The sequence below is a fragment of the Coregonus clupeaformis genome, chromosome 18 (assembly GCF_020615455.1).
Source record: "Coregonus clupeaformis isolate EN_2021a chromosome 18, ASM2061545v1, whole genome shotgun sequence".
Taxonomy (NCBI): Eukaryota; Metazoa; Chordata; class Actinopteri; order Salmoniformes; family Salmonidae; genus Coregonus; species Coregonus clupeaformis.
The window spans coordinates 14104893-14117515 of NC_059209.1; the positions used below are offsets into that span (position 1 = coordinate 14104893).

The 12623-nt window shown below is 42.6% G+C and overlaps 1 protein-coding gene across 2 annotated transcripts; it reads right to left on the minus strand.

Moving 5' to 3' along the window:
* Positions 1–11854, minus strand: LOC121550244 (hyaluronan and proteoglycan link protein 1). 2 transcript variants are annotated; one of them, XM_041862415.2, is made up of 4 exons: positions 11559–11854; positions 3113–3463; positions 634–936; positions 1–432 (listed from the first exon to the last, which is right to left on the minus strand). In XM_041862415.2, the coding sequence occupies exons 1-4, from the start codon at positions 11656–11658 to the stop codon at positions 143–145; spliced, it is 1044 nt and encodes a 347-aa protein (XP_041718349.1). In that variant the 5' UTR covers positions 11659–11854; the 3' UTR covers positions 1–142. The 2 variants fall into 2 exon arrangements, with proteins under 2 accessions (XP_041718349.1, XP_041718348.1); XM_041862414.2 differs by having other exon boundaries at positions 3092–3463.
* Positions 11855–12623: the final 769 nt, after the last annotated feature.

Here is a 12623-nt window from a genome sequence, read left to right on the forward strand (position 1 = left end):
TTTGGTAAGTTAATGAGCTGATGCTACTTCATGCAAATTAAGTCCTGACATGCATCTTTTGTTTATTGGTGTTGTTGTTGTCATTGTTGTTTTTATTTGGTGGTTATATGGGTTTGGTGCTCATGGCTAAGCTCTTTCCTCTTCACTGCTGTCCCTTGAAGCAGTAGACACCGAAGAGCTTTTGTTTTTTGTCGGGGAATCCCACGAAGCGCACGGCCGCCTCTGTCGGGCTGCAGTTCCTGCGGGGTCTGGAGATGGGGTAGCGAACGCTGCCGTCAGCCAGCCAGCCAGAGTCGCAGCGGTCATAACCGTTCAGCTTCCATGCAGCGTACATCTGGCCCACCTTGGCGATCTCAGCTCCGTCATCCTGGCACGCCTGAACAGCCTCGTTGAACGTTAGCTTGTCAGGCTGTACCAGCCAGTAGAAGTGGCCTGAGGTCAGAGAGGGGAAGACGGCCAAAGGTCAACAGAGAATTTTGGTTGGGTTGCCTCATTTTAAAGAGATGTCAATTAGCTATGCTGATGAAGTCTGCCCTACAGTAATGTATGTCTATCTATTTCTACTACTTGTGTTAAAATAATAGATACTGTATGTCCAATGAAAACAACCACATAAAGCAGACACAAACTCACCGTTGAGGGCAGAGGTGAAGCAGAAGACGTCGTAACGGCTCTTGGACTTGTCACGCTGGCCGTAGTTCCTCAGGCCCGCCCCGGAGTTGACACCTCCGCAGGCCCCTCTGGGGTTGGTTATGGGGTACTGCACAGAGCCGTCGGTAAGCCAACCGGCATTGCACCAGTCAAGGCCACTCCTCCAGGCCTCGTAGAGCTGGTCGAAGGAGGCCACCACAGAGTCCTGGTCCAGGCAAGCCTGCTCAGCATCGTGGAAGTTGAGGTTGTATCGGCCAAGCCGTGGGGAGTAAGGGAACACCACACCTGGGAATGAGCAAGGAGCTGGGGTTAATATCATAGTTCATTTGGCTCTTAAGCTGAATGGAGCTCCCACTCAGGAAAATGCCAACTGAACTCACTATTCTATTGTGAGAACTCTTTTAGCGAGTCGGAATAGATTGTTATCCTTTTTATGACATATACTATTTTGAATGTGTCCTTACGTGAATGTTTATTTTAGGTCTTTAATTTAATCACCACAGTGGATAGAAACCCATTGCATAGTTATGCATGCTATATAAATACAGTTCATTGAATTATACCGTAAATTAAAACATACAGACACACATAAAACATGGTATATCACAGCATACTGTAGGTGAGGAATATTATTCTAACACAATACAGTCCATCTGAATACAGATAATTTTGGATGTATGTTTTACACACTCATCCTACTGTGGGTTTGCAGACCTAGCCAGTAAATAGGATGAAGAATGTGTGTGGGCCTTGGGTGTAGACTGGACCAGTCATGAGGGAATGGGGGTTTCTGACATACGATCTGATAGTATATGTTAGTGAGTGTAAGCAATTGCTGTTCTTGGTCCTGCAGCTCCTGGTGAGTGTTAAAAGAGCAGCTGCCTCCAGAGAGGCTTCAGACTTCGCTAACTGCCTAATTTTGTAGTATTCTGCCGCTCAGCAGGGAAGGGAGATTCATCTCACGCAAGCTAGGTGTGACATCTGCTCCTTTTTCCAAACAAGCTGTTTACATTTTAATTAGGCTGCAACAGCCAAGCTAGCAAGTATGTTAGGCCCGAACAAGACTCCAAAGCACTATAATACAAAGCACAATCATCAACTGTGTCCAGCAAATGGAACCTCTGGTGTCAATCATTGGGTGGGTTACTTATGTCATTTTACAGCCGTAAAACAGCCCCTTAGGTATTATGGTTATGTAATGGGATTAATTCCCTTGACTCAGACTTTGCTGGTCCACTCCTCTATTGTCCAGCAAATGTAATTCCTTATACATGTAGAGCATGGCACTTGCAACGTCAGGGTTGTGGGTTTGATTCCCATGGGGGACCAGTATGAAAATGTATTCACTCACTACTGTAAATCGCTCTGGATAAGAGCGTCTGCTAAATGCCTAAAATGTAAAATTATGTGAGGGAAAGGTGGTTATCATTTGGCTGTAGTGATTGTTGACATACTGTTTTGGAGATGCAATGTTCTTCCTAGCTAACAGAGAGGGTGGCGTTTGACCCTTTGTGGTTTAGAAACAACTAGGAGCAGGTAAAGCAAAAACAATCCCTGTAACATATTAGATTGTTACATCAGCATCTGTAGTTTCATCTTTTACACAAGCCTGCATCCCATGGTAGCCTAAGTACCTGAGTGCTGGACTGTCACAACCAGCATTGAGGCTTTTCATTGGGCATGACTTTGTTCCAATGTTAACAATGGATAGTTGTGCCAGCCTGTTTTCATTATGGCTAGCAAGCTAGCTTTTCTCTTACCCCAGAGCAAAATCTGCTCAGGCGGTCTTGACCCAGATGGGAACTATGACCATGTAATATTATTGGACGCATTCAGGCTGACTCAGTTTTAAGGATAGAATGTTTTTTAAAAAGTTGTATTTGTACCACATATTAAAAGGAAGAACAGGACTCATTTTATGATTATGCAAATAGTATGAGCAAGGAGGATGTTTGGATAGTTGCGGAGTGGGATTAGTTCAAATGGAAAATGTGTTTTCATTTACTGCAGTGTAAGGCTGTGTGAATATAATCAGCACAAACTACGAAAAAATGAACAAAAGCTGTCTTCTTTTTTGTCTTTTGTCTTTCTACACCAATTTGTAAGTCGCTCTGGATAAGAGCGTCTGCTAAATGATGTAAATGTAAATGTACACATGAATCAATAAAATGGTGTTGAAAATAAGGAAACAGGCTCTGGCTTGAAACCATTGTTTCTTGGCTCTGGTCTTGAAACCATTCATTTCTACCAGACAATAGTTTATGGGTAGGGTCATGAAAACCTCCTGTCCTTATTTACAGTGTAACAAAAGTATAACAACACCATAAAGACACAACAGTGAAGACAAAATGAAATGGAGGGGGGTGACGTGAAGTGCAGGATGATGACATGAGATGGCTATCGCTGAGCCGGGGCAGGAAGTAAAAAGATAAAGATTTACCATCGCTGTAGCCTACACTACCTTGCACCTCCAAGGTAACCTCATGGATGACATCATCCATGCCATCAATGACCTCACAACTGAACTTTCCCATGTCGTCCAGGGACACGTCGTTGATGAGCAGTGAGGCATCATTATCGTCAGCCTCCAGCAGGTGGACACGGCCCAGGAAGCTGCCGTAGCTCTTCTTGTGGAACCCCATGGACACCAGCACATCCTCCTCTAGTGACCCGTCCGCAGACAGCTTGGTCCACTTGATCCTCATGCCCATGCGGCCGAAGGACATCCCATGCTGGCGGTGGAGCCGGCATGGTAGAGTGATGTTGGAGCCGCGACTGGCAAACACCCGGTTCTGATCACCAAGTTCAGTCTCTGGGAAGGACAGGAGAAGGTGTAGCGTAAGTCAAGATGTACTAAGGCATCAGAATAATACAGTAGAATACATAACAAAGTTGTATTAATTACTGGTGTCAGTTCTTAGGTGTCACGTCTTTTAATGTTTTGGGTGAGTAATGCATTGATTTTAATGATTGGACAAGGACATACAATTGTACCAGAATCAAGATTGCCCTCAATAATTATGGCCTTGCATGTGTTTGATTGGCAAGCAAAAAAGCAGTAAAAGATCTCTGAAAAATGCCCCTCTCAACATTGCCTATAAACAGGCTCTGTCCTCTAAAATTTTACGCTTTTGAAACCCATAATGACTGTGGCTTGTAGTTGAACAATGTTAATATAGCTATGAGACCAGATTGTTTGTCACAAAATGTCTTTCCCATTGTGGCATGGCTCTGTCCCCCTAGCAATAATTTGCAGAGCAATCTTGCCATGTTCCTGGCACTAGTGGTTGGGTATGGGAATGGGGGGCAGTTTAAATGGACATAACTGTATAGGCTTAACTTTATAGTGTATTTTGGTGGGGGGGTGCAGGAGTGAAACTGACTACCAGCAAAGTTTCCTTATCACTCTCCGAGTCTTACAGTAGTTAACACATTGTTTTTTACAGACTTGGGTCACACTATACACTGTAGACATATTATTTGAATACTTTATGGTGATTGTGTGTTATGAACACACATGCACACGCACACACACACACACACACACACACACTCCCCCTCTTTGTAGGGGCCAGTCAGCTATATCATAAAAGTGTCCCTTCAGTCCTGATTAGATTCAGTTTTGGGAACCAGCCAGTCTCCCGCCTCTGGAGCAAATAATATGCAGCTAGCTCTCACCAAACTGTATACCACGACCAGCTCTGGCAGTTATCAAATGCAACGTTATTCCACATTAACCCCCGAGATAAAAATGTTATGTTTCACCCGCCCCAGCAGACTTGTGAAAAACATGAGTTGGGCATCCTGCTATTCAGCATTTACAAAAAAAGGTGACTATATTGTTTGCAAACTGACACGTTTTCCCTCACGTTATGGCCATCATCATTCTTTCCCTCCCTCCCTCCTTCCCTCCCTCCCTCCCTCCCTCCCTCCCTCCCTCCCTCCCAGCCTCCCTCCTGGCCTCCCTCCTAACCAGGCCACCCTTCAGTTCAGAGTGGTAGCTGCTATCAGTCACTCCACGTGAGTTCCCACAATCTCCCTGGCCTCCAGCCCACTGAGCCCAGGCAGGGACATGATGGATGCACTTGACCCATGACCCACTCACCACAACCAATAAAGCTGTGTGTAGAGCCCCAGGATATACAGCCCCCTGGGCTGGACAGAGCAGCCAATGGTCACCACACATCAGCCACTTCTTAAATATATGATGTAGTAAATTAAAGTGTTTAAAAAACACAATGCTGACACATCGCACTTCAATTAACTATACAAACATGGCTAAAAGACAAACAGTTAGTCTATATGATCTACGGAAAGAGTAGAATAAGCATTTACTGTAAAATAAGCATTTACTGTAAAATAAGCATTTACTGTATGCAGCGGTGGAAAAAGTACCCAATTGTTATACTTGAGTAAAAGTCAAGATACCTTAATAGAAAATGACTCAAGTAAAAGTGAAAGTCACCCAGTAAAATACTAGTTGAGTAAAAGTCTAAAAGTATTTGGTTTTTTCATATACTTAAGTATCAAAAGTAAATGTAATTGCTAAAATATACTGAAGTATCAAATGTAAAAGTATAAATCATGAAGTAAATTCCATGTTCATAATTGTTTGGCGAGCTACTCATAGGTGGTCTGCGAGCTACTGGTAACTCGCGATCGACTTGTTGGAGACCCCTGGCCTATATGATGAGATTATTATTATGGACAAAAGAGCAAGATTATTTTTATATGTCAAACTGCAGCAAAGCATAGATTATCATGTCACCAGAATAATATTGAAAAGGATAATCAAGCTCATCACCTTGCACTTTCACCACCCTGTGAAGTTCATGATAATTTATTTTGTCTGTAGCCTAAACTGCATGCTTTCCCGACAACTCGACATGAGTTCCCACAATCTCCCTGACCTCCAGGCCCTTCACAACAATATATGCATAAAAGCATTTCCACCCACATTTCTCGCATTATTAATTTTACCGACACAAAAAGATGCCACCTTGTCTAGCGTATTTTGTTTTGTCGACATTTGGAAAGTTGACGGAAAAAAATACTGTTTCCATCACTACATTTTTTATCCGACATATAAAAAGGTTGGATGGAAACCTGGTTAGTGATCAAATTATGTCAGAAGCTACTAACTAGTGTCCACAGTCATCCTAGCCAGTATCTAAGCTTAACAAAATAGTATGCCTCTCTCTCTCCCTCTTTCCCTTCCTCCCTTGTGTCTGACTGTCTCTCCTGGTGCCTCTGTCTCTTTCTCTCTTTCTCTTCTTGTCTCTGTCGGGTTCTCGTTGAGCCACACCAAAGCCATGACTGGAAAACGGTTCTGCTGTCTCTTCAACAGGCAAAATATTTTCCACATGTGCCAATACCGGTGCAGGAATCACTACCAGGCGCTCCAGGTTAGCAGCCTTCTGCTCCGATCATCTCTCCCCCCACCCCAACTTCCTCCACCCCTGTTTTTCACCCAACCTATCTAAACCCCATAACCCCATTCTCCCATGCACACAGAGCAAATAGTCGACACGTGGCTGGGCTTAATAGAGTGGCCTATACTTTATCAGTCGCACGCTATCCTGCAGAGGGGTTTAATGAACAGAAGCTGTGCTGCCTGACAAATGTAATGTCACCCTATATCCCTAACTCCAAACGCTCTTTCATTTCCTTCCTTTCCTCAGGGCTGCAACTCACTCACCACCACCCCTCCCCTCCATACCCACCCAGACACCTCACCTCCATCCAGGCAGGCAGGCGCACCAGATGCACGCCAAAGGGTTTAAGAGGCAAAAAAAATTAATGGGGCGTGGAGAGTTTCTTGAAGAAGCCAAGTGTCTTTGTATGAGTTCCCCCTCTGTCACTGGCTTATGACTCACAGCTTCTCTCAGCCTCATAAATTCTGGACTTGGGAAGCCGTTGACTGAAGTTTGATTGGAAACTGAAAGCCCAGAATGACACAGTCGCTCCTCATCAAACCGGGCGCGCATGATGACGTCAACGCCAATCGGCCAGGATTTATCCCTAAACGTTTCTGATTCTTATTCAGCAGATACGAGGCAAAATAATAAAGACCTTGTTTGTCTGATTTATAGAAACGTTGTTCTGGCTGAGGTTTATAATCCCTGAACATATGAGGCTGGGGATTGGGTGTACATGGTAAAAATAAGAGATCTCATAGCTAACAGGAAACACTATGTGGTTGAACGTAAACAAAAAAAAAACCTGTACAAGGAGACCCCATACAGCACAAATACTGACAACATGCATCTGAAACATGAAGAACAGACAGATCCTGCACAAAATACTATACAAAGAATGACATTGTAAAGATATATTGGTGAACAAAGAATGACTTTGTAAAGATATATTGGTGAACACTTGCACACAAAAATGCCTAATTTCAGAAGAGACATGAGTGTAAGACTGCTCTGTTACCCCTACCCCTGCTACCTCAGTTACCAGTGGAGATATATTGCCCTTGAGAGTATGTGGCCCCAAGTAATATACACTGCAATCATAAAGTGGCAGCCTGGCATGTGTATTTAACCACTTGGCAAACAGCCAAGTATTTTTTATATCAAGCCTTAGCTTATTTATACAAGGCTATTTCTGTGGGGTCAAGGGTTACCCCTAATTGTCAGATGTAACGTATACAAACGGCTCATTAAACCATTACCAACCATTTCCCCCCCACATATTATGTTAAGGGTGGGGTTAAAATGAAAGAGAGCAGAGAATAACTAAACACAATTCTCTCTCACTCCGTAAAAGCTTACAGTACTGAGTTATTGGAAACAGCTGTGTCTTTGAGAGTGTAGCAACGTAGGCAATAAATTAACAGTAACATCATAATGGAATAAATTAACAGTAACATCATAATTGTCCAACGTTGCCATGCGGCATATACTGTATGTTCTGCATCTACAGGCATTTAATAATGTTATCCTAAACTTATATTAACTTGATTGTGGTCTGAGATGTTGAAGGAGCAACCGAGCAAGTTGATTAGTCACTAATTAGCCTATAAGCCTAAATCAGTATGTATACAGAGAGAGAGTATGTTACACAGCTGTAACTACATGTGTCTCATTGAGTAGAAAACCACACCAACCCAGGCCTGCTAGACATGCTATCCTTTACAACATCCTACAGCTCTGCACAGCTAGTCTGAATCAATAAGAAGATGGAGTTAACAGGCACAGCTGTGACCAAGGCACACACCTACACACACACCCCTGGCACGTGCCCAAAACACTTTCACTCACTCTCATACACATACACACACGCATGCATGTACAAGCACACGCACAAACGCATGCACAGGCACACATGCGTGAACACGCATGCATGCACGCACACACATACACACGTCAACTCTCTTAAACACACACAGATTAACGTTCTGTTACAGCGAACATACTGAATTCGGTAAACCCAATCGATTGTGAGATATGACATATACATTTTTATGTGATACATTTGGGTCACAGGTAACAATTTCATATTTTCTGAAGTCTCTACCAACCAAGGAAATAGGGAGCCAACCTGATCCTACCTCCCACTTTTACCTTGCAATCCCACTGGACATCATTCCACCTGTCAATCAACATTGTCCATCACTTTAGGTTGTCGTAGGCTATTGACTCTACATCCCTTGTTTTATGGTGTCATCAGATCATTACGGCAATATACGTATAGCTACTAAAATGAGAGGGATCGCCTAATTAGTGTTGAATGTGCATCATAATGTCCACTTCATAGGATGACACATGAGCTAAATTATGTAACAAATGTTTCATTAGATTGTAACTTTTCTACAGTAGCCAGCTGACCTAAAATATATCCTTGTAAAATAATTTCCCCACTGCAGATTGGCTATAATAGCATACTGATGCGTGCATCTATCGAAATGCGATTCATGGTCACGCCACATTTTTTGAGGGGTTGAATCAAATACGCTATTATTAGGCCTACATTTACATTTTGAAATCGGTAGACTAATGACAATAATTTACAAAATTATGCAAGAGATTTCGTTTGCAAGCGAGTACTGATACGAAGAAGCAGGAAGCAGACGCAGGAATAAACAAGGTCAAGGTTTACTTAATAATGAGAACGAGAATAACAAAAGAGAGCGTAAACGACACAACACTAAACAATCACACACAAGACAATACAGAACAGTCCAGGGCTAAATAGGGGTGGTGATGAGATGATGAGGTGCAGGTGCGCTGGAGGTGATTAGGGTGCGTTGGGTTTCCATTCCGGTGTTGCCGAGGAGGTGCGCTCAGACCGGTTGCTCAGTAGATCGGCGAATCAGAGCGCCGGAGGGGAGCAACGGGAGGAGACGTGACAGCCAGGGCCAAATGTATTTATATGAGCGAGACAGAGAATGTGATAATTTTATAAAATAGCAAGTAGTTATAATTTTCTGCATGAAATACCCTACTTCTTGAAAGTTGTGTATTGATTATATGCTGTATAGTATACGTGATGAATGATTATTACTGGCAAGCTACAGCTGCAATGTTGCTCATTGGATTACCCCATATAACAGCGTTCCCCAACTGGCGGACGAATTTGGCCCACGAGTGGTTTTATTTCGCCCCCAAGTTTTCTGAGCAAAAAAATAAATTATTTATTTATTTATTGTTGAACATGAAAGACTGTAAAAACACCAGGAAATCACCTCCAAATGATTTTAATATTGGAAATATTTTCCCAAGTATCCCCACGGATAATAGAAAGACACGTGATCGCATACAAATGTAGGCAAGGTTTGGAATTATTATGTTTGAGTCAAATATTGTATCTGTTTGGGCTTCTTGCGGTCAATTTGCAGTCTACAAATGATTTGTAATTATGTTTCAGCCCCCTGACCATCTGCTCAGCAAAATAAAATCGGCCCGCGGCTGAATCTAGTTGATGATCCCTAACATAAACATTCACTCACGTAGCCTATAGGCTACGTGAGTGAACGTTTATGAAGACAAAAAAAAAAACAGACGGACACATGGAATTATTTGATTTGGATGGATGGTTGACATGACAGAAAGGTAGGCAGACATGTTCTTATCTAAAAGGTGGGTGAAACTTTGCTTCAGTATTTCTCGAGCGCATTAAAAGTTATGTGTGTTGTGTCACGCACAGTATATGGATGGACTCGGGCCAGGTAAAAACCTTATAGCCTATTGCGCATTATATTCCGAAATTCTAACAGAACACACCAGCGACACCATTTAGGAGGTAAAGGTTGTGAGCAGTAGTGTTTCTGATCTGTTTGACAATTATCGTCTAATTTATTTTTGTGGCTACAATGCCATTTTTAGCTCACAGCATTTTCTGCTTGGTTTCCAGAGAAAGGCATTGAAAGAGAGAAATTAAACTAGGCTACTACTGAGGTCTGATTATGCTTCTGACAATAGGCCTATAGTAAAAGGTGTGTTGTGTTGGTTGATGTGCTAAAGTCTGATGTATTTTGAAAGCTGCCAGTGACAGCGTTGGGTTTATGAGGAGTTCTCTTGTGCATGTGTTGTTGCATGAGCAGTAAGCTGAGCTGCTGTTTCCTCCTTGCTTGGCAGAGATCCCAAAAAAGTTCAAATTGTGAACCAAGACCCAAATGTATCACTTTTATTTTATTTTTCCCACATCAAATGAATATGCCATATCTCACAATCGATTGTCCTTCCCAAATGTTGCATGTTCACTGTGACAGAACATTTATTATTTTCACAGATTTGCGTTATTACACCAAGTCCCCTGTAGCTCAGTTGGTAGAGCATGGAGCTTGCAACGCCAGTTGGAAAGGGAGAGTCATTTGGAGAGTGTTCAGCACAGGGCTCTATAGATTTGGCTGTGGCTGTTAATCTTAACTTCGTTCCTGTCAGAATGCATGTACTGCTGAGTCTGTGGAGCAGGCAACGCCCCTGGCATAAGTGTAAATTAAGACGTCTTCTCCATATGGTTAGTATAAAGAGCTACTGTATAGAGTAGGGCTGGGTGCCGGCCAGAGCCAAGGCTCTGAAATCATGGGTCTACACACACACGCACGCACACACACACACTTCTGACATCATCAGGCTGCAGGAGTAGAACAAATGTTTACAGAGACAGACAGAACAGCAGCATCTCATCTACAGACTCTGAGGAAGTGCATTTTGCTTATTGCTAGGATTTCTCTCTCTGCCGTGATAGAGCTAACACATGCTGGAACTCAAATCCCCTGAGTCAGCCTACAGGACTGGAAAAATTCATTCATATACTCTTCACTTTGTACATTGAGACTCTGGTTTGAGCTAGAACCATGTGTTTCTCAGTGGTATTGGACTAGTGCATTTGTCAGTTAGATATCCCCCATTATTTGGTGTAGGCCACAGATGCTATTTTAAGTTAAACTCAATTATGTAGCTTGAGCAGGTGCAATCTGAAAATGTTCCCCTCCAATTTTCCACTTCTCACTCCATCCTAATAAACACATTGTAAAGAAACAAAAAAGACCAAGTGGTCCAATTGTAGACATAATAATCAATTAGCTACAGTCTCTGTAAACCATTTTGAACAATTCTGAACTAGAACTTGAGCTACAATGAAAACAGTGACACATTTCTATTCTAAAAATAGTAGTTTGGTCCATATGCAGTGTAAAACCGTTAGTTTGTGATGTGTGGAAGCAAGCCATTGTGAGTGACACGCTGATTTATGCTCAGCCAGTGGCCAGCCGTAAACAGTGAGTCAGTGAGCCAGACTGTGTATGGCACCCCAGAGAGGGTTCCATTACCAACCACTACAATGACCCTGCTGTTATATTAGTCTATGGTACCACTTTACTGAGGCCCCATAGCATGCACACGCACACCCCTGCCAACACACGCACAAACCCACACACAGACACACACACACTCACTTACCTGCTGTGTAGACTGGTGTAGAAGCAGTGCTGTTGGTATCACTGTGCACACTGCTGGCCAGGGTCAGGGAAAGCAAAGCGGTGCAAAGCAGAGCTATCATTTTCTCTTTTTTTTTCACACCAAGGGGCCTCCACTAGAAATGCAAAGAAATTCAAAAAGAAAAGTCACACTAATTAGCTATGTAACAAATGTGTCAGAATCAAGAGTTTGTTTGTTTTCTTTCTTTTGTTCTTTCCTTCTTTTATGAGGTGTGCCAGTAACCCTGGTGGAGCTACTGGAAAGTTTGGGCTCTTTAGAGGTCCACACAAGTGCCTTTTATTGTAGCCCAGCATGGCTGAGACCACTCCCCCTCAGAGAGAGAGAGCCCATCACCCTGGCTCTATAAAGGCTTCCCTCAGCTACGTAATGTATGAACAGCTCTCCTCAACATCCCCACAACGTTAGGTGTCTCCACGCTGGTCTCTGCGAGGAGCAGAAAAGGTACACTATACTGTCTTCAACGTGTCCCTCAGGAGAGTCCACTGAACAAAGAAATATATTAAGAAATAGTGATATAGTGTCTATTCAGTTCCAAAGCAAAAAAAATACCTTTATCCACTCATTTTAATTACTTTTTGGTGATGATTTTGTTCCTGTGACCACAATGGTGCTTCTTCCATGTTCTATGTAGTGAGACTGCAGCACAACCTAAACTATTATAGTACTTTTACTATGGCTGTAAGTCCTGTTGTAATGTTTTACCTCCGCAACTGAAAGCCGAGCACCTTTACAGTTGAGAGGGGGGAAAGCGCCATCTTAAATACAGTGAAGGAAAAAAGTATTTGATCCCCTGCTGATTTTGTACGTTTGCCCACTGACAAAGACATGATCAGTCTATAATTTTAATGGTAGGTTTATTTGAACAGTGAGAGACAGAATAACAACAAAAAAATCTAGAAAAACACATGTAAAAAATGTTATAAATTGATTTGCATTTTAATGAGGGAAATAAGTATTTGACCTCTCTGCAAAACATGACTTAGTATTTGGTGGCAAAACCCTTGTTGGCAATCACAGAGGTCAGAC

Excerpts from the sequence above, each read along its gene's own strand:
- LOC121550244 (XM_041862414.2), bottom strand. The coding sequence starts at position 11,658 with ATGATAGCTCTGCTTTGCACCGCTTTGCTTTCCCTGACCCTGGCCAGC. Across the intron at positions 3,464-11,558 it reads TACACCAGTCTACACAGCAG|AGACTGAACTTGGTGATCAG; the intron begins GTAAGTGAGTGT and ends TGTCCTTCCCAG. Across the intron at positions 433-633 it reads CTTCACCTCTGCCCTCAACG|GCCACTTCTACTGGCTGGTA; the intron begins GTGAGTTTGTGT and ends CTCTGACCTCAG.